Genomic DNA, 22,384 nt, shown 5'->3' with positions numbered 1-22,384 from the left:
TCTCCTGGTGGCTGCCGCGCTCGGTGCAGGCTTGTGGCTCTGGATTCCTGTGGTGGTCACAAACCGATTCTCGGTTGCGCGCCATCTCTGAGCTCAAGAAGTTCTCATCCCCTCCGCTCTCCTTGCTTTTGACTTTTGCCTTTCTCCTCTGCTCCCCGAACAACGCGTAGCCTGACTGAAGCGAGGGGCTCGGCACCACTTGGGCTTCCGTGTCATGGCATCCAACAGCATCTTTGACTCCCTCTCCAGCTACAGCAACAGTCTGCTCAGAGGTGAGTAAAGATATGCCTCTACCACCATACCAACGCCACCACCGGTTCGGGTTGTTTTTAGTTATGTGTGTGGATTGTTCTGACAAAATTGTCCACCGTTGTGACCGTTGGTGGGTTCTGGTTTTGCTCTGATGCGTAGGGAGACGTACCCTGTGTTGTCTGCAGGGTCGATGGAGTAGCACTATAGTGGAATAACCACAGACCTTCATTATCAAGTGAATCCTTACGCTCTCACTGTGAGAATACGAGCTCAGAGGGTCCATGTGACTTAGCTCTTCCTGGAACACAGCAATACAATAAAAGGTACATATTAGTACCTCTCATACTGCTTCAGGAGGTACTTTTGGTCGGTGTGGTGAGGTGAGTGCACTATAGTTGGCGGTGCAGGACACAACCCTCAATATAGAAGCCATTTGTTGCCATGGCAATTCCAATCAGACGGCTTTTACTGGCAAATAATGGGGCTCTTTGAGCAGAGATGAGTCGAAACTTTTGCCTCATTTTGATTTTAACAGTTTTGTTGAAGTGGAGAAAATACAAAACCATCGACTTGTATTTCCCGAATAGCTGCCGCTCTGTTGGCTGGACTCGGCTGTTTGCGCTGGTTTTAACGCAACCGCCAAAACGACCACCAGAAAAAGCAGCCGAGAAAAACAACCCCCCCCCCCCAATTAAGGCCTTGTTGCTGCGCTAATACGATGCAGCCACTAGGAGAAGCACTTCCAGCTCCTAATTGTTTGCAGAGGATTTCTTAACATCTCTGGAGCCTCGCTCGCAGACGTCCGAACACACACTTCGTACATCTGTCTCTCACATGAGAACAATCCTTCGATATCCTGAGTGCAACCGCAGCGACAAGGGATGATGTTCCAGTGTTCTCACAACTTCGACATACACCCAGGCATTTATTGTTTCATTCTGACAAGGCTAACCCTCCTTTTTTCCATCACCGCTGGGTCTGGGTCTGCATCCCTTTATCTCTTCACTGCCTACAGATCAGTGTCAGAGACGGCAGGCTTAACGCACGCCATTTATAAGGCCTGCGAGAGGTTTCAACCTCCAAACCAATGCGCTTTTGTGCGCCTGATTTTGATTTAAAAAGTGATGGGATAGGAAAGAGCAGGTCTGGGAAGAGGGAGAGAAAGAGGGAGGAAGGGAGAGAGAGAGAGAAAACAAGCAGTTAAAGCTGTAATCATCCATTGGAAATCATTAGTGAATATACAATATCCTTCACAATTCATTCTGTCGGGAGACTGAAACCGAACTACCGGGGAACAAAGACCAGCAGTCATTAAATCCTCCAGTTCAATTTGAAGGCATTTCAAATTAGGACTACCTCATGTAAGAAAAATACCCCAGTGGTTCATTTAACAACTTGCATTACACAGGCAGAGCAATTTGGCAAGATATCCATTTTCGACTCAAATCAAACCTAAATTAAGAGGAACGGTTACAGAAAATCAGAAAGACTGCTGAATGTCTGGGCCTCGGAGCTCTGGCTAAATTAGCGTGGCTGCTCTGTTCTTGGTTCGATGGGGGAAAAATACCTGGCAACTGGGCCCTCAACGGCAGACCTGTGGGCTTCAGGGCGGGGCACTAGATCTACAAGCACCTTGTCTTTGGTGAAGCTTCCTCTGGTCACAGGGGGCAGTTTAGAGAGGAAGTTTCAAAACATGTGGAAATACTACATTTAGCATGGCAAGTTGGGCAAAAAGAACCTCCACCACTGGTAGACCTGTGTCCTGAGGTGACCTCCCCACCCCAACACTAGAGAGAGATGTTGATCATAGCCTAGCCTAGCCACACAGTATCTTATTCCGTGCACAACAATTTGGGTTTCCAGACTATGTTGATAGCATGTGATCACATGTGATCGGCAGCATCAGATACTCATTGCATGAGAAGTGAGAGAAGGTCTTACCTCAGAAACCTCAGTCCTCCAGACAGAAACATACAGGTAGTGCATGTGACATGTGCAGCTGTCCTTCCTGTGGTGTGTGAGTGCACGTAGTCGGAAAAAGAAAGACAGAGAAAAATAGATGCAGAAGTTTGTTAATCTGATGGACTCTGGGTTTCTTGCTTTTGTAGGTTATAACCAAACTGGGGCTAAATCTGTTAGCACTCAGTGTTTCAGAGACGGCTTTTGAATCAGAAATCTCCGCCGAAGCGCCAGACTTTCCCCCGTGAGGCCCAATCATGTCGCCTGTACAGACTGATGGGATTCTGACGTATTGGCAGGCTTTACGTCAGCTAGGCAACCTGGTTTATAGCAGCTGCGGTGGGAGCCCGGGTGATGATGGTGGGTCATATTCTTGGCTCAGTTTCTGTCACCGCAGTTTCCCTCCAGTGGGACGAAACCAGGAAGTTCACAGCGGGCTGTTTTACGCAGGGGTCCGTCTTTTTCAGAGCCCTTCGTTCCCTTTGTGGCTCAGGAAAAGAGCGCCGGTTTATTAGGGTGGGAATGGATTTACATGTTTGCCTTATTGCGCTCCATGAATGGAAGCGAGAGCCTGCGTGTGAGAAAGCACGGCGCCGCCGCACAGTTGTAGCCGGGTTATTTTGGAGGATTTCGGAGGAGGTGGTCTTTAAATACATCAAAATAAGTCATTAACAGTTGATAGATGTCAAGGCAAATTTTAAACGCGGAACCACAGAGAAATAAAATGGTGTCGTGCAGTAGCTCCCAGAGAGAGCGAGGCTATAAATTTGAGTGAGCACACGGCAGGCCCCTGGTGAATTTATTAACAACAAAGTCATATGGTAAAGATATTTTTCCTCCTCTGTTGAATGAACTTGTTCGATTGGAGCCGATTCAAAATCTCGCCGAGTGTGAGGCCCCCCGAGCGACGCCAAAACAGGGAGCCTGGGTCTGAAATCTGTAACCAGATATTAAGAGTTCCAATATTCAAAAGCGAAAGCAAATAATAGAAAACTTATGACAGGCGCGGAGCAGCACAATCCTGTCTCCAATTTAACTGAATATAATATCTATTTATAAAACTCTGGAGGCATGCTGGAGAGGAGGAATGCTCTGGACTTGATTAGGGCTGTAAACGATTCGAACGTACTTATTTACTTTTTGGTTCGTCTCACCGCTTTTACCGTCTGTCAACAGGACTTTATGGGGAACACTCTCAGGGGTTGTCTGCGAGACGGCTTCCAGGTAGCGTGTGCGCGGAGTTGTGCTGATTATGCGGTCGACTAATCCCAAACCTGCCCCCGCCCTGGGATGCTTTTGGTTCCAACCACGCCGCTCCGCGTCGCATCGGTCAAGGTTGAACTCGTGTTAAGTGCAGTCGTAAATACAATTTTCTGGTGGTCGGCGTGCAACCACAGGGGCCAGATTCTTTACAGCCCATCTTTAAAATATGGATTCATGCAGGGCAGCTTTCTCTGAGGTGAGAGCAAGGTTGTCGTGAAGAAGGTCGTCAGGCTGAGCAGCCTCTGACGAGCAGAAGGCGCAAACGTCTGCGTTAACGATGGCACACGAATGTGTCAAATGATGTAAGAGGATGGTTTAATGTATGCAGCAGTTCAAGTGAAAGAGGAACATAGTACATGAGAAATTAAAATGACTTCTCGTCAATTGTTTTGAAATTGAAAAACTAGAAAAAAGAATCTTACGTCCGTGCCGTGTTTGTTACTGTTACACTGAGATTTGAAATAATCCCTTCAACTCCAAATAAACAGCTTCACATCCCCTCAGACCCACTGTAATTCTGAATTAAATAATAAAGAGGTATTCGATGGCAGGGTTGCGCAACTGTGTCTAAAACATCATCTGAAGCCACAGAGTCGCCGTGCTCAGAACCATGCTCATGCGTTATCATCCTGCGTTTAGTCTTTGGGTCATAAATGCAACGTGCAATGTCATTAAAAGTGCACGGAGGGAGAAATGATTCATTTTCAAAATTCAACTAACGCCTCTCAGGGGTAGGTTGCTTTCGTTCCCGCCTGCTGTGAGCTGAACCTGACACAGATGTACGTAGGGACCCCTCCCCATCATGTGAAACAACATCCTTTCTATAGAACTGTGCAGGAAAGGCAAAGAAACCCGCCTGTGAATGAGCACGACTGCCGTGCACTTTTGTTTTTAACATTACACTTGCTTTGGAACCCACAAATGGCTTTAATGGGTGGGCACTGAGCTGGTTGGCAGCACATAAAGTGACTCCAACTTATGGAAATCCCACATGTTCAGGAGCATATCAGCAAAGGACTTTTTTCCCCTGCTTTTTTATAAGATTGGGCACCAACAGAAGGTTTTATTTTATCATATGTGAAAGCTTACCAAAGATCAGAGGAACTCATTCTGTCTCCACCAAAGGATTAAAAGAAATTTTGATATATAAAAGGGGGAAAAAAATCCTCCAGACTCTCTTCATGTCATTATGTACAGCTTTAATCATGCAAAAAACATCCTTATAACCTCTTCCTCTTCCCATAAGAAATATAAAAAAACTTAATTATGGTGAAGGGAAAAATGCAGATAATGATATGTTTGAGAGGCTGAAGGCTATGAAATGTTTTCAGATTCTCAGTTTTCTCCATTTTTTCCCATTCAACTTGTTTACATACAGCTAATTGCTGTTGCTGCAATAAAACATGTTTTGGGGCTGCTTCTTCACTCTGCTCATCCATTAACTTCAACCACAGGGGTTTCATTTTTGAGGAAGCTACATTGGAAAAAAATAAAAGACTTTATCTTTGGGGGTGGGGGGGTGTAAGAAATTCTACTGTGCCTTTCCACGTTGGAGGAAATGTCCCAAAATCTTAAATTTAAGGTAAAACATTAAAACAAACCAGCATTCTGTCACGCCCCTCTTAATGCCAATGCCAGCAAGCTAAACTAGAACATTCTTTAAACTTCATGTGTAAACTAAGTGCTACCTTATGTCTGCTGTGAGTTTGTTGGGACGTTATTTTACAATCCGCTGACCACATTGTTACTTTTAGAAATAAATGCATTCAGGTGTCCAAGTGGGCTGTAGTCACGTCCCATAAGTAAATATCCAATTCGTTTTTTTCTACATGGGATTCTAATCTAGATTAGCTGTTCGAATTTGACACGTGTCCATGGAAACGGGTATATTTTAAACTTCAGGTGGCTGAACAGCAAAACCAGTATGTAGCTTTGTGGCCAAAGCTGGTACTGCAACCTCATCACTGCGGAGCGTGTATCCCTCCGCCTCCCCCAGAGTCGAGGTCGCCAATTACATTGCAGAAACGTTTAGATTTGACCGATGCACCGTGTCAACTTCGTTTCATAATGCCATAATGATCGTGTCAATGCTGGAACGTTTTCAGCATTATGCCGGAGAAACGGGCTCTGGTAATTCCTTGCTAATGTTAGCAATGACGAGTGGCCGTTTTTATTTCTGAAACAGCTGATTGCTGTTCAAATCGATGAGCGACCTGCTAGTGTACTATAAACAAGCATGCATAAAGTTACATGGAGAATATTTGAAGTGTCTGTCCCTACATGAATTCGAATTAAATTATCCAAAGCAGAATCTTACCTGTCAAGGAGAAGATTGGATCGCTGAGGGGGCGGGGCTACACACCTGGAATGTCGTTTTCAGCGATATAAGTACATACGGGCCATTTTATGATTACTTTAAATACATTTCTTACCTATGATTCTCTTCATTGCCATTTCAGGAGAAAAATATCATTTAGAAAGGACGTTTGGGGAAATATGGTCAAACAAAATCTCTTGCACGGTCTGTAAAATGTGACATATTGTGTTGCTGAGGTTTCTCCTGCCCACATTCCTCATGACTGCATGACATCTGCAGTTACGGATGTGAACCCTCAAATCTTTAATAAGTCACAATCGTGGCTGAATGGTTGAACGTGGAATTTTGCCCTGGAAACAGTGAGCAACATGACGGAAACTGTGGTGCGGCTAATTAGTGCAGCTCCCCAGTTGAAGGCGTCTCTTTATTGTGCAGTTGCAAAGTTGTGAGAATAATAATAGCAATAATAATAATAACAAAAGTAAACAGCATAGCATGAGTTATAGCAGAACAGAAGCATTTCTCTTTGAGGGGTTTTTGAGGTCATTTCATCACTCCTCAGGGTAGTCTGAGTCAGAGAAGACCGGTGGATGTCAACATGATGACCGTGACGTTTTCCCACTCGAAATGCTGTCTGACCTCACTGTAATAACTGGACTAACGTATGGTTTACCCAAGCCAGTATGACCTGACAGTGACAACACAGAGAAGGACTTCACTGAGACCAGTGAAATGGCAGTCTCCTTCATGATCGTATCTACTGATAATGGGTTATTATATTTAAAGTGGTATTTTAAAGATTTCGGTGTGCTTGAACTTACAGTCGCTCGGGGGGAAAAAAACTACAATTGTGGTTGTTTTGTTGATTTTAGTTCCAGAAAATCCTCAAGAAGGACCTGGAAAGAGATTTTGGTTTGTTACAGAACAGAAGCTCAAAAGAGCTTCACCTTTCTGCTGGAGGGCTGTTTTAGCATAATAGCTTGTCATTCTAATGCTGCCGCACCGGCAGAAAGATGTTTGTGTTAGAAGCGCTTAAAGGATTTGAACACACGTTTCACCCTTTAATTAAGTTGATGACATAAGTCGCAGACAGCGGGCCAGTCATTCTGCCAGTATGAAGTTTGATTAGTCTAATCACCGGGCTCCGGGCTACTGATTGGGTTTACAAACGCTCCTTGTCATCGTTGTGTCATTAGCTTGTCGTTAGCTGCGGCTGTGTTGACGTGGAGCAGCGACGCGCTGCCCCTAAACACAGCAATCAGGGGATTAGTGTGCAGTTACGGCAAAGCCTCAATGGACGCTTGAGCCTCTGAGTCAAAGAGGAGAAGGTCCGGCGTTATTATGCGAATTCAATGCGGCCTGCGCGCTCAGTGTACGTGGGCACCACCACTTCTGATTAGCAACGCCGGTAATAGGAGGAAATATTCAGTTGGACATGTGGATTTCCAACCTTTTTCCAACCTCTCTCTTTTTCTGGGCTCCGAATAAACCAAGCCTTTGGCCAAGTCAGCGAGAAACTGAAATAGGTTTTGAACTCCAATTGGGTTTGTTTAATCTCAAACTGGGACTCCAGCCTGCAGACTTCACAGACACAGCTGGATGCAGCAGAGCGACTCTGGAGTCGCCGCAGAGACACTCGGTGACATTTGGAGGTGATTTATTTGCTTTTTGACCTAACTTTAAATCGACGGGAATGACAATAATCACTTACTGTGCAAAAAAAATTGGATTAATGAAGAGTGACAGTATGTTTCTAATTTGTCTCCTGGGAGTTGCCACGCCCTTATTTCCATAAGTTGAAGGAGTCTAAGCTGCGAGGACCAGCCAAATACTCTCCACAAGTTGTCTCCTCTGAAGAGGAAAGTAGCGAGGACGTTTGACAGGAAACCAGTGCTGGATTCCTGCTTAAATCGAGCTGCATTCTGTGGTGAGTCAAATGGTGCTTGTGAGTCTGAATTCCCTCTGAAGAGGGAAATAATGCAAATTCAATCTTTGGGCACACTTTGAAGTCCATTTGCCGACGTACGAGTGTGCCAGAGCCTGGAATGAACCCTGCTGAAAGAGAGCCTGAAAGGACTGATAGCAACAAAGACTGGTGACGATAAATACACGTCAGTGTTGTCTGTCCGCCAAAGTGCTCGTACTGTTAGCTAATCATGGCACTTTCAAACACAGAAAGCACGCTTTAGGCAAGTTTGCCTCCAGAAATGTCACTATGAAGACGAGTGAGTGTACGAGTGTAAAAACTACTTATCTGGCACTGCGCCAGCACCCCCCCCCCCCCCCCCCCCCTTAATTTTATGGTTAGCATTCATGCCATTCATATCATACGCTACATTCCTGCCCAGTCATTTTAGGCAACGATGCCCTGGACTTCAAAAACTAAAAACATGCAGCTTATGTTGCAGAGAGGAATGAACAACAGCATTCCAAGTGCGACCACATTAAAGCTTCCCCTCACCACGGGGTCGCAGACCATCCCGATTGCCTCTCATCAGCCTGAGATCCGAGACCGACACTTTACCTGCGTAATCTAATTTCTCTGTGCAACTCCCCTGGACTCAGCGTGGTTCTACTTTCGAGAGGGCACAGACGCACGGCAAGCACAAAGGGACATTGTCTGCTGGCGCAAATGTGGTTTACAGCCTCCGTTGAAGGCACCGCGGTTGATGGAAGCCATGCACACTTCCTAATATTCAACTCACATGCAATTTCCAGAGGAGGAAAAAAAAAGCTGTGGGCTGGTTTTGCCCGTGTACGAGTGATATGTCTCACAGTGAGTTTACTGAGCCACCAGGCTCGGGCAGCCCCCTGCCCCCCCCCCCCCACCAGGCTCTGGTGGCACTACTATATTTGAGTGGGATCTAGAGTAGCAGGCTGCGTTGCCAGTCAAACGTGTTTTGGCTGTCAGACTGAACGGCTTCCAGCTCTGCCATTCGCCTCCTCTCCTCGTCAGTAGGAGCTGTTTGATCTGACAGAGAGGCTCCATTAGAGACACGGGGAAGTTCAGCTGCTGGGAGGTTGGATGACCTCAACAGTCAGAGTAACAGCCCAGAACGGAAAAAAAGGTTTGCACACACAGTCTGGTTACAATCTTGGTGTCTGTGCATCTATAAATGTCCCTGACTATTATATGTCCTTATACTAGGTAGGTGGTTACATGAGGAAGAGTATAAAAGTGACTGACGTACTAAAACTGTCGAAACTGAAGACGCTGAAGGCTGGAACACGGCTGCCATGCGCTGGCGGCATGATTTATGAACCAGATTCATGATGGAAGCAGTGGTTTAATGGCTCCACTGAAGCCCACTGGCCACCGCGCTGGTGTCGCTCGATGAATTTGCATCACCGGTTCAACCGCTGACTCCATCAATCAGGCGGAACACTGACAATCTGATTCTCCTGGAGGAACAAACACGGTTGAAATGAGGCTCAGGGCAGCGAGCTGCTGTGGATGTGGTGAAAGTCTGGCATGATCTGCACGTGGCAGCTGGGCCTAGGTGAGCTCCTGGCATCAGGGGGCTTTGCGGCAGTTAAACTGTCACACGCGGGATCAGTAAATCTGTTGCAGAAGGTAAATGCAGCACAAGAGCCGCGCAGGTGTGCGCGCATGTGTTCCCCAGTCGCGAGCTTGTCAAAATGTTAGCGCTGCTCGTCGGTGCGTCTTTGTCTCTCGGCTCCTCTTAGCGAGACACATTTGGCAGAGTCAAAGTGAGTCAGGATACGCTTGTGTGTGTGTGTGTGTGTGTGTGTGTGTGTGTGAGGGGTGGGGGTGCTGTCACTTTGGCAACGCAGCTCCACATATTGCAGTGATTACCACAGCGGAAAAATGTTTTTCTGCAACATGCAATTACTACAGATTACAGATTGCCATCCTTGCATCAGAAGCTTTCGCTGGTAGAGAAGAAACAGCACATTTGTGTATGTGTGTTGTCACACGCAAATAGATGGAGAGACAGACACAAAGACAAAGAAAGATGAGAAATGATTATAGCTCACACTATAAACCGCAACTGAGACCCAAAAAAAAAAAAAATGGGGGAGTTGATGTATTTATGGGACTCATTTGGATTTAAAAGTTACGCTAACTTCAAGGAGTAAATAAAGACCCTGGAAAAGAACACAATCTGTCCCTCAGCGAGTTGGCGAAAAGTATTTTGTCCGTCATCGGCGAGACTATGAAAATCCTACATCATCAAGAAATGCGCAAGTGGCCAGAAGGAGTCGTGGCGTTTCAGACCGCTGCAGGTTACAAATCGCCACAAGTATTAAAAAGCTTCCTTCAGGTCACACAAGACAATGTAGCCCAGCGGCGGTGCCCCACAGCAAGGCAGGGCCCGATTCACTCACCCACCAGATCAAAACTCCAACCAAAGTGCTCCTATAATAGCTCCGAGGCCCTTTGGTGCGCTTCCCGTTCAATGCTACTTTTAGTGGGTTTTCTGAAGAATAAACAGGCCCGGGAACCACATCACAGGGTGCTGACTGTCATCGTTGGGTGAGTGTACCCGATGGATGATGTGAGGGCGGTGCGCCCGTGACACAGGGGGTTGTGTGGCGTTTCCCCCCTGGGACTGCCACGGGTGTGGTGTGTGCCATTGAATTGCCACTGGAAGGGGCAGGAGGGGAGCCTGACCACGTTTAACCCTAACGTGCTGATCCGAGTGGCTCCTGCACCTTATTGTGAAAGGGGAGTTCTCTTTTCTAGGTATTAGGAGGAGGAATATGCTGGGAGGCGACACGCTAAATTCTGTTTTAATTTTTCGTTTTTTAAAAAAGGGAACATATTTGATCCTTTAAGGTTATGTTAAAGATGTTTATCTCTTCTTCGGGTCAAGCAATTAAATATAAGCTGTTTGGCCGCGTTAAATAAAATACGACCCTATCTGCGGAGGTATATAAAATTACAAAGCTTTCAGACTCATTTTTTCTCCATTTTCAAGCAGAGTATAAACACCTAGATATTGAGCCACAACTGCTCATAAGGCCTTATGAATATAGGCTATTAATTACGCATAAACAGACACACGGCTTCCCAGGTAAGTTGAGTGCAATTGTAGTAGAAAGCTGCAGATAAAAAACAAGAGACAAGACCATTAAGAGCTGAAACCGACCTTAAATATACAAGCACATTCCTGCGACCCCTAAAACTAACACAGACAGTGCTGGCGGAGGAGAAAAACAACATGAATTTATACCACCAAAATAAACCAATGTGTTTCCTATTTTCTCGTATGAACATCAAAATGGACAAAAAATGACCACCAATTGTGATGTGCTGACATATTATGTAATCAGAATTTGAGAGAGAATCGGCCATCAGAGCAGCGGCAGCCTGAAACCCAAACAGTCTGGACCCACTGGCTGTTGTTTAAAAGCCCCCCAATGCACACACACACACACACACACACACACACACACGTGTATATAAACACTCCAGCGCTGGGAGATGATTGGCCTTTGAGGGGACCATCGCAAATGGATTGGGCGGCTTACATCATGCGCCGAAGTCTAATCACAGACACTTTTGTCATATTGAGGAGGAAAAAAACTTCCATTTCGGAGCAGGCGAGGCCTCAAAAGAGAGAGAGAGAGAGAGAGAGGGGAGGGTAAACAAGCCCCGCGTTCCACAGCCGCCACAGAATTCATCATTCACAGAAAAAAAAAAAAATACCCCAAGACCCAACGTAGAGCTAATTTAATCCAAGAGGAATAAAACTCCATCTCACAGAAGTCGTCCATTCAGGACACTCATATTTCCACTCCGGAGAAACCTCCGGCTGAAACTCGAGCAGACACTTTTCGGAAGGAATGCATTCAGCGGGTTGAGGGCCAAAGCTCGCCCTGTAATTTGTGAATGTACAGAGATGTGTGACCGCCGCAGCTCCTCTAAAGATAGAAATCTTTGTCTTATGTCATCGCCGAACCTCAAACTATTTCTAATTGCCCCCATATCCCCCATTTCCAAATGAATAGCTACCTATCCAAAGGCTTATGTGTGCATGTCTGAAAATAGCCCCAGAGTTTACACAAGCAGAGAGATCATACTGGGTAAAAACCTAAAAGGATCTTCTCATATCTGAGAGTGTCCCCGTCTTCAAAGACACTTTAAAGTGGCAACGGAGGCTGTGTGGGTGGCACTGGCAGTCAGAGGGGGTCTATACAGCCCAAAGGCGTCCTGCGTCCTCTGCTAATGGGGATCAGGAGGAGTCTTTTTCACATAAAAATGCAAAGTGAGTGGATTTTCCTTCATTTGGAGGAAGATTGCGCTGCAATGAAAAGGCTTCATAGCAACCCAGGAGGAAAAAAGGTTATTTGTTGACCAACCACGAGTGAAACCAGGATGGATCCTGGGTGCTGTCACATTTCAGCGCTAAGGGTCTCACGGGCGGAGGCCTGGTGGAGGTGGGTCCGAGGTTCCTCCTGCTGTCCAGTAATTTCAGGTGGAAGCCCCCCAGATCATTAAAAAGCAGTGGGAGCCACGGCTGCTGGCTGAAACCGTAGAAACTGCCTGTTGAACTGCAGAGGTCTAAATGTGACAGGCGCCCAGAGCTCATATTAAAGGCTGAGTGGGGAATGGTTGGTGTGTGTGGTCACGTATTAATAATGAACTGGGGGGACAATGCCAGTGACTAAAATATCACTGGTATTGTCAGTCCCAGTTGAGCTGTCCGTCCCATAGCAGCAGCCTGATGGTCCCACTGACCAGGTGGAATCTTTTTAAACAATTAGGGTGAATTATTGCTGCTTAGATTTCTGCTCATTTATTATTTTATTTTAAGTTTCTGCTGAAGTTATTTTACTAAAGTTTTTTAAAATAATTCGTACAGAATGTAATGATAATTTAACTGTACATTTGTATGTTTGTAATTTTTTTACATGCTTATGTTGGTGTAATGAGTTGAAATTATTTGAGTGTTTATTTTTGTTTTTACTTTTAGAAATTGAGTAAATATTCTATTTAAATATATTTATTATTAAGGTGATGAACGTCTGAAAATGATTAAAATCGTGACAAATAAACATGTAAAATGATATCATTTAAAATTACACAACTAAGTCTGTGATGATGTCGGGAATTGTAATATTATTATTTTAAAATCATTTATTTTATTCGCTGTTTCTCTCTGATTTGCCGGAGAAACAAACAGTCAAACCAGGCGCCTGGCATAGGTGAGCATTATTTAGTCTCAATGTCCAAAATAAATCACTTTATTATTATTAAAAAAGAAATAGACACTGACATTACTTTCAAATTACGTTTCACAAAAGCCCAAATCGACTCTTTCAAAAGCCCGTCATCTTACATGCATCAATAAAAGCTAAATCACTCGCTAATCAAAAACATGTGCTGACAATAATTTTACAGATGTAAAGAGTTTAAATAGAATCCGTCCAGTGAGACACCGACGATGCTCGCTGGCATTTCCTCAGCAGTTATTTATAGGTGTCCAAACAGAAGACACAAAATAAACCAGTAAATTCCCTAAATGTGAGGCTTTGGTGCGACGACAGATGTGACTTTATTAAACGAGTAAACGTCTGCGCTTTGATAATAACTCAATTTGGAGCCTTGGTAAATATTTTGGCAGTCTGGCGGGAGCGGAGAGGGAAACAGACATAAAAGTCACAGTCGATTTTTGAAATTAAATTATCCAAATTAGGAAGCCATTCAGTCATCCGGCAACAGATAAAAGTCTCTTTTGCTCTGCAGATGTGAAATGTCCGCCTCTGCCTGTCTGGAGTGACGGATTGAAAAGGCAAATGCGCCAACTAGCGTCGGAAGGCTGCGGCGTGTCTGCAGGATGCTTCACCAACCTTCAATATTTCAGATTTTCTGATGAGTTCAGCCTCCTACGCGCACGGCGGCGGGTCAGCCCCCCCTTCTGATGTGGAAGAAACACTTTCTTGTCTCCTAGAATCGTTTCATTAATTCAGAAAAGCCAGTTAATCTGTCACATGCCCGCAATTTCATTTTATAGGCCCAGTGCTATTTAGGAACTGCGGCTGTGGCGCAGAAAAAAACAGGTTTTGAAAATAAATAAAATGAAACGGCGGGGTTTTTGAGAATCATTATTACGCCGTGAAACAATTAACAACAGGTTGAAAAGCGCCTGTGGTGCGACATGATCACTGGGATTAAAATGAGGTGCACTTTCTAAATGTCTATACTGAATCAACTATACCTTTATTGTTAAATCGCCTCTCTCGTAGTGAGGGAACTATTCCATTCACCGCCTTTCAAATTAAATTAAACATTTATAAACGTTTATTCGCAGCCAGTCGCGTTTAAAGTGCATTAACGTATCGCAACGTGAAAAAAGAAAACACAAAAAAGGGGCCTTTTTTTTTTTTATTAAAACAACTTCCCCCCCCAAAAAAAACGTATAGTTCCGTCCGTCACTTAATCTGACTCCGTATGTTCCTGTGAGCATATAGAGCAGATCTGAATCCATAATTCAGCTCTTGTGTGACAACCGTGGAGCGGAGCCGAACAGCGAGGCGCGCAGCGTGATTGGTCCGCGGGAAGCCCAGCCCAGCGCGGCCATTGGCGGAGAGCGTCTCCACACTCCCAACCACAAAACACTAAAATGACTCGGGTAAAATAATATCGCGGCACTCTGCACCGAGTTCAGCTTCGCGGTTCCTTCTTGCGCCATAAGGATAAGTTGAAAGGAAACTCCTGAGCAGGAGCGACGGGACAGCTCGTATTTTTAAATGAATATCGACGGCAGGATCGGATCGGAGCAGCTTTTACGCACGGACAGGAGAGCGGTGTGCTCCGAGTTTAGCTCGTCTGTATTCATTCTGCTTTGAGACTTTTACGCTTTAGTCTTTTGTAAGACATTTGAAGTCGAATCTGACAAAAGTTTGACTTTTTTCCTGTTCATTTTTTTAAGTCCACCGAATAACAGAACTGTGCGTCGCGGCTGGATTAACTGTTCGCTGATCATCTGACGAACTAAGTTTTTAATTTTTAAATTTTTTTTTTAAAAAGATTGATTGACTGACTTCGAGTGAGAACTTGAGTAGTTTGTGGTGCTGAACCGTGTCAAATGACAAGTTCAGCATCGAGTTTGGGGACTGCAAGCAATTCTGCTGAAGTTATTGAAGCGTAAAGAGCCTCCACATGTTCCCTGGTACAGAGGAACCCAGAGTCGTCTGAGTTCGGTGTTTCTCGCCTCCATCCTTACGCTCACGCTGTGGACCCCTGAGCCCTTCCGCGCCCGGAGGAAACAGACCTGCTCGTCTGATCCAACCCATCCAGGTGGCTCTAACCCAAACTGTTGTGATGCATATTCCCGTAGAGCCGCCCACGACCAGACGGTTCACGCCGCCCTCCACGTCCTTCCCCTGTAGTAAGATTGGAGACAGCAACGGGGCAATGGCCACCCCGGGTCCCTTAAGGTCAAGACCGGACACCAGGAACATGGTAGACGTCCTGGCGGACCACGCCGGCGAGCTGGTCCGGACAGACAGCCCAAACTTCCTCTGCTCCGTCCTCCCGTCTCACTGGAGGTGCAACAAAACGCTCCCCGTGGCTTTCAAGGCAAGACACATGGCTTCTAATTACGCGGTGTTAGATTTTAATGACGCACAATGTGGTTTTTCTAATTCTGTAAAATGTAGAACAGCAGACTAAAAAAAAAAAACAACCTCTCATAGTGTTTGTCAAGAGTCGTTTATTTAGACTGATATTTTGTTAATTTATATTAGCTTTGTTTCAATATATTTCATTTGTATGATCCGAAAGATAACACCTCCAATCATCATGGAGAAAATCCGCACTGCTAAATCTATAACAACAATATATAACAAAACCACGTTTTGATATTTTTTCCCCGGAGTTTCGGTTTGTTATATTTGGATTTATTGACCTTTCTGTTAGGCCTAAAAGAAAACAGAGCGCCAATTAAACAATAAGAGCTGTGTTAGGATTCACTGTCGGTTGTCACTAATGGTTCGGTGATGGTTTATTTTAGACATGTTGGATAAACTGACCAACCTGCTTTAATATTAACGGATCCGGATGCGGTTGCGCGCGCGTCGCCTATGCGCATGCATGTGTCTCGGTGACCCAAAGTTACCGCCCGCTCTCCGTGTGCAGGTCGTGGCTCTTGGGGATGTGCCCGACGGGACTCTGGTCACGGTGATGGCCGGAAACGACGAGAACTACTCGGCCGAGCTGAGGAACGCCTCGGCCGTGATGAAGAACCAGGTGGCCCGCTTCAACGACCTGCGCTTCGTGGGCAGGAGTGGACGAGGTGAACACACACACACACACACACACACACACACACACACGCACGCGCGCGCACACACACACACACACACACACACACACACACCACACACGCACGCACGCACACACAGCGACTGAGCCTGCTGACAGTGCGTTATTTTCTTATGCGTATGGGGGGAAATAATTTGAAAATGAAATGTTTTACTTTGCTTGCGAGGATGGTAAAATCTATATTTAAAACTCTCTTTTTTTAACCTCTTATGCGCGAGTTCCCACAATCTAAACTGCTGTTTATGGCTGTCCTGTTCAAGTGGCTGCGTCCCGATGTGACTGGGATTTTTATTACCCAGGAGTATCACCCCGGTAAAAAAAAGAATAATAATAATAATAATGGCAATTGTGACGTTAATATTTGATTTCTAAAATCATGCATTTTTATTCTCTCGTCATCGAACCGGAGTGAAATATTGCTGTTACCAAGGCCGTTGAACTGTGGCGTATTTTACTGCGTAGATATTTTTAAAAATCAAATCCTCTCGGCTTGCAGGTATAAATCGTCCAAAAGAGACATTAATCAGAAGTAAAGCACAATTTAAAAATCATCCAGAGAGGAATTTCTGTCCTCCCTGTCGGAGCTTTTGTTGTGGATCTCTTTTTTTTCCTCCAGTTTTAATAAATATAATAGTCACGTGGTGGAAAATCAGCCCTCGGCTTTTAAAATGAAACGTAGACTAGTGGGATTAATTTCTACCCTGACTTGCACCCACGAAGTATCTATTTGACAAGATGAGAGGGGGGTGGCGGTCGCAGAAGAGGCGCGAGGCCGCTGTGATGCTACCCCCCCAACCACCATCACCATCACCATCACCCCGCCCGCGCACGAAGCTAGACGCACATGGAAGCAAGAGCCCGTCGCACAAAACCCGCAGTGTAAAGCTTTTAGGACAATCTGGAAGACATTCCCTCAATAATCTAAATCATGCACGCTGTCGGGCCATCAACAGAGGTGGTCTCAGCCGCTTTTGTTTCCTCTAATTCAGGGGGTGGGGGTTGGGGGGGGGGGGCAGTAATCGAAGCTGAACTAACGGTGTATTGTTGCGAAGTACGAGCGAAGAGATTATAATGCGCACATAATTCAAAAAAGACTTGTTTGAAAAAAGTGCACATGCGCGTGTCCCTGACGGAGCTGCTCTGTGCGCTGCAGGAAAGAGCTTCACTCTGACCATCACCGTGTTCACGGGGCCGCCGCAGGTCGCCACCTACCACCGCGCCATCAAAGTCACCGTGGATGGACCCCGAGAGCCACGCAGTGAGTACCCACCCAACCAGCCACACGCGCGCGCGCGCGCGCGCGGCCCTGGTTACGCGAGGGCGCGGAGGTGTTAATGTTCTCACAAGCGCACCTGCCTCTGAAACTGGTGGGCGGCACATATGAAAATGAAACAGACAAGATACATTTATGAGTTTAAAAAAAAAGGTTGAGAAGAGATAATTTGTTCTTGTGATACGCTAAAGCTCCTTCTTAAAAAAACAACAACTTTGTGGGATGGAGCGTCAATGTTGCACTGGCACTGCTTTTAATTTCGGAATTGTGATCTTGGTGTGTGTAGGAGGGCGGTGGGGGTGTTAAAGGAAAATGGAAAAACAGAAGGCTTAAACCGTGACCACAATAGTGGCATCTTGAGTAAGACCCGAGGCCGCAAGAGCCCGCCTCCTCGTCACCTTCTGCCCACCCCCGACCGTCCTCAGCTCTGCCCAGAGAAACAGAGGATCTCCACCTGCTGGCCACAAAAGTGGCGCCGTACCTTAACAGAAAGTGAGGCCCAAGACGCGTAGAGCTGGGCCGCGGCTGAGGACTGAAGGTGGGAAGCCATGGCTCCGGGGTTGCAGCTCCTGTGTGAAGTAGGAATATTTGGGACAGGGAGGATTTAACCCAGTCAAAACAGACCGCGGTGGAGGGGAAAGGGAAAGTCAGGGCAAGTGCTTGCATGAGGTGGGACACATGGCTGGCAGAGAGGAAACTGAGGGGCACCGCGCAAGGGGGCAGAACCACCCCCCCACCCTCCCCACCTGCCTGAACACTATTTTCAGAGCATTAAAGAGAACAGAGTCTGCAATGGAGGAGGAGACTAGATAATAATAAACACTGCGTGTGTGTGTGTGTGCGCGCATGGTTTCAATTTGATCGGGTGTAGTTAAAGAAGAAGGGGGAAAAAAAAGACCTGATGTGTCTCCGGGGGTTAAAGTATTCTCGTGCGTGTCTGCGTGCGCCCCAGCTGGAAATAATGGTGTACATTAAGGTTGTCTCCTGCCTGTCTGTCAACGCGTCGCGGCTACAGCCGGGGCGTCAGAGTGGCCGCGCTACTTTTACACCCACGCTGGGTGCTATAATGTGACACTGTTTAATATAGGGCGACAGGAATTTAGGGGGGCCAATAAAGTGTAGCATGGTGTGAGAGGGAATTCATAAAATGAGAAAATAAACCCCTCACAAAGGCTGTCGCTGCTAATGCATTTAGATGGCATTTTTAGGTACCAGGACCTGCAAGCAGGGGTTGTTTGCTCTGAACTGCCGGTGTGGTCTCATAGCTATAATGTGAATAAAAGACCCTGCAGTTAGACGCAGATGATCAAAGAGCTGTTTGGAGCTAATACAATAAGCTATTTGTGTTGCTGCACATGTAAATTCATCATTAGAAGGGCTGATTGAGATAAAACGATTACTCATATTTAAACAAGAGACAGATTTTAAGATCACAAAGATCATTCTTGTCCCAGGACGCAGGAACAAGCTCTGGCCTTCAGATGTTATTAGCGCCATAAAAGTAATCTGATTCTTTTGGAACCGCACGGCATCGCGTCAGAGGGACGTCTTTTGTCAACAAACTAAATTAGCAGCCTCTTTTCATAACTCATCTCAGGGATGTCAACACTGCTCTGATTCTTGTTTTTTAATAACTGGTGCCCCATGTCGGTCTAAACGTCGCGCTGGGCAGCCTCTGCCAGGGCGCCGTTCACCTGCCTGCTGCCTCGGCGCGGCTTTACGAGCTGTTTGAGAGGGAGCCTGCGTTTGTGTGGCTGTCGGTGGGTGTGCAGCGGGAGCTGGGAAGGACTGCAGAGGCTTTAATCAATGTTGACTGATCCAGTCAGGAGAACCTGAAAGACAGGGCTGCAGCGGTGCCTTGCCAGTGGCACTAATTCACCCAGAACACCTCTTTAAAACTTTAAATATACATATGAGCGTAGATTTACACACACAGTACGCACACGTGGGCATGCACATAGTGTTTTGAATTCTGAGCAGACAGCAGGCTGCATGTTCAGTTCAGTATTTTTGTCTTCTGTGCTGCTGGTTTCCTCATCTCACATCCGACGTTCATCAACAAACGTACACAGCCCCCCCCCACCCACCCTTGCGCTATCTGTCATATTATATAATCACACTTGGAATCACAAATGCTGCAGCTGAAACTTCTCTGTGTGCACGGGTGTCAAGCTAAGAAGTGAGCACCCGCAGCTGACAGGCCGACAAGGTTAGAATGTCAACGTGCACGTGCGCGCTGCTGCCGGTGCCCCGTGTTTCACCACCTTTTTGCTCCCCAACTTACACACGACAATAGCCGCTGTGTTCCTGTCCGAGGGGTCGTGGGACAAGAGAGAACTCTGCTTTTCAGACCGCAACTTTATGCGTTGAGAGGCTTTTATAGGGTTCACGGCATTTGAAGTTGGACTTTGGGACAGTCAGCGCTGGAGTTTGTGCGGTTCCGTCGCTTGATGACACCCCAGGGATGATGGCTGCGCCTCACCTGCTAGCATAACTCCAGGGTGTACATGCAGCTCACGCGTTTTTAAAGCCACAGGCCCTCCAAAATCTCACTGCTGCCGTGTTTTGTTGTCTCTGTTTACACTGCTGGGGTGTGTTCAGGCAGCTCCCGGAGGAGAATGGCAGGGATTGGGGGGGGAGTCCGAGACAGCGGGAGGTGCAAGTTGGAGTTGGCAGATTGATTCTATTTGCATTTGGCACACAGACTGTACAAAGTATGCAAATAGACACACAATGGGGTTTGCTGTGTTATTTTTCCAGTGATAGTGCAGTTTCTCTAGAAAGTCAACAAAACCAAGCACGCACGCGCTTCTGTGCGTATGAGTGCGTGCGTGCGTGCACAGTTCGTGCACCTGCCAGGTGTGTCCATCTCTTTAAGTTGGCCCAGTGAGCCACGCCCATGCTCCACAAATCACATGAAAGGCTCTCCCTCGCCGAGAGTTGGTCTCTCAAAGGCAACTTTGATGTTTGTAACTGGAGATGGGTGTATTTGAAGCAGGGCCTACAGGTGTATGAGTGCCAGGAGGGGGGGGGGGGGGCAGTGGCACGTCTGATGATGGGTGGTTTCCTGAATGCTATAACCAGCCGTGACTCCCACATGTAAATCCCGGAGACATGGAGGCCTGCGCCTGCACACAGGCTCCCTCTATCACATTCACACTGAGACAGTGTTCAGCGTCCGCCAACTCATGACCAACAAATGTATTATTTGCTAACGTTGATATACAGTTTGGAGAAGCCGCGCTCCGTGGCGTACCTCTTCCCCGGGGTCACTCCAGATGCGTCACGATTAGCCTCCATGATTAAGTGTAGACAAATATTGGCCAACTGATAAATCCTCTGGAATGCAGCAGGTTTGGATGGATTTCAGCACGTCGGGATAAAACATTCGCTGCGTTCTGAGGTTTGAGGCTTGTGATGGGTGGCACATAAGGAGAGTTGCCTCCAGTAGTCAGGCAGGATGTCGGCTTATTACAGCAGGCCAATCACGCTGCAGGACTTTTTGGGGGGGACGAGATCTTTATTCTGTTTTAACGTCCGATACTGTTGCTGAGCGTGGAAGCGCTGACATAAAAGTATCTGTAATATTCAATATCAAATGATGTTGTGGGAGAGTAAATAAAGGACCGACATGAAATCTTGTTGACCACTGTTGCCACCTTAACCACATCTAGAAGCTTTGAGGCCAACTCCCTTTTGAGGTTTATACAAACACTCGCAGACACACACACGCACACACAGCTGCTGGTAATCCTGCACAGGCTTTTGTACTTATAGACTCCTCTGTGAAAGCGACGCTAATTATTCAGCTACCTCGACTAAACCGGATCGGAAATTTCCAGCTCTTTCATTCGCCCGCTGCCCTGCGTGCATTTATTTTTGCAGCATCAATGCACAAGTTTCTTAAGGAAAAATAAAGAAACATTGTCTCAAATGTTCAAATGGGGTAGTGTCTCCTCCTCGGGCCAGTGGATGACTGCTGGAGACAAACACAATGTCCTCGGGGTGAAACGCCTTTTCTTTTCCATGCTGACAAAATAAAAAAAAAACCCATTTTTGCCAACGCTATACAAAATGAGAGGCCGCGGACAGCGCGTTTAATTCCTCGTGATGATGCAAGAAGAAGTCATTTTCTCAGAAGCAGCGTCATTCCCTCCCACACTATCTCCACCTTGAAACATCGGTCAAGTGTCCTTCCTGTTTACCCTCCTCGGGAAGTAAAATGCCCACCTCTGTGTATGTCTTCCTTATTTGCTCTGACCCCTTACAGCAGGGAGCCATTACGACCTTTCAGCTGTAATTCAATAAAAGTTCCGTTCTGCATTTAGAAAAATAAATGGCCCATGAGACATGGAATATTTTGTACCCTGCTGCATTAAAGCCCTAAACTGGTTTCTATGTTAGGGCAGCAGGGATGAAGGCATGGGGGGGGGCTGGTTTGTGGGAAGAAGACACCTGCTGGTTACTGGAAAAGACATGGTGCACCACCACCCTGCGGTTTTTGGATATTTATTTCTTTAGGCCTTAACGGTTAGGAACAGTGAGCAAATAATAGGTGTAGCGAAATCTTTCTTTTGCTTCCAGGAGCTGAGAAGGTTGTAATCCTCTGGGTAAACACAGGGGGAAACCATGGCTCTCCAAAATAGTTTGGCAACATCACAGACTAGGAAAGATCAACTATTGCAAGGCTGAAACCACTGCAGAGGTGTACGAAGCGGATACCCTCTGAGAAAGCACAGAAAACGCCCAAGAACATTCATGCATCGCATACTTGGCCCACCTGGAATATTAATCATCGTTCTGCAGAACTGTGCATTCAAACACATGTCCGTTGCACTGTGTTTTGCTCAGCTTAGCACGCACAGAGGTGTGAATGCAGAGCCGTTTGACACATCTGCTGGTGTCGCATTGATGTATGTGACAGCGACAGCTCGCCTTCCTTTCCCACAGCTGTGCTCTGCTCAGAACAACCTGACTACCGCGTACACATGAACAATAAAGCCATTCACCATCGGGGCTAAAATAG

General features: G+C 46.3%; 1 protein-coding gene across 3 annotated transcripts in view; it reads left to right on the top strand.

The window, feature by feature from the left end:
* The window catches only part of runx3 (RUNX family transcription factor 3), a 39,360-nt gene that overhangs the window by 278 nt on the left and 16,698 nt on the right, over positions 1–22,384 (top strand). For all 3 annotated transcript variants that reach the window (XM_057058898.1, XM_057058897.1, XM_057058896.1), the window contains exons 2-5: positions 30–272; positions 15,100–15,341; positions 15,900–16,056; positions 17,239–17,343. In XM_057058898.1, coding sequence (XP_056914878.1) covers positions 215–272; positions 15,100–15,341; positions 15,900–16,056; positions 17,239–17,343 — 562 coding nt within the window. In that variant the 5' untranslated portion in view covers positions 30–214. The remainder of the gene's footprint in view (positions 1–29; positions 273–15,099; positions 15,342–15,899; positions 16,057–17,238; positions 17,344–22,384) is intronic.

Source organism: Takifugu flavidus, chromosome 16 (assembly GCF_003711565.1).
Source record: "Takifugu flavidus isolate HTHZ2018 chromosome 16, ASM371156v2, whole genome shotgun sequence".
Lineage (NCBI taxonomy): Eukaryota > Metazoa > Chordata > Actinopteri > Tetraodontiformes > Tetraodontidae > Takifugu > Takifugu flavidus.
Note: the sequence above shows the minus strand (reverse complement) of the source record. Positions and strands in the feature narration are given on the sequence as shown.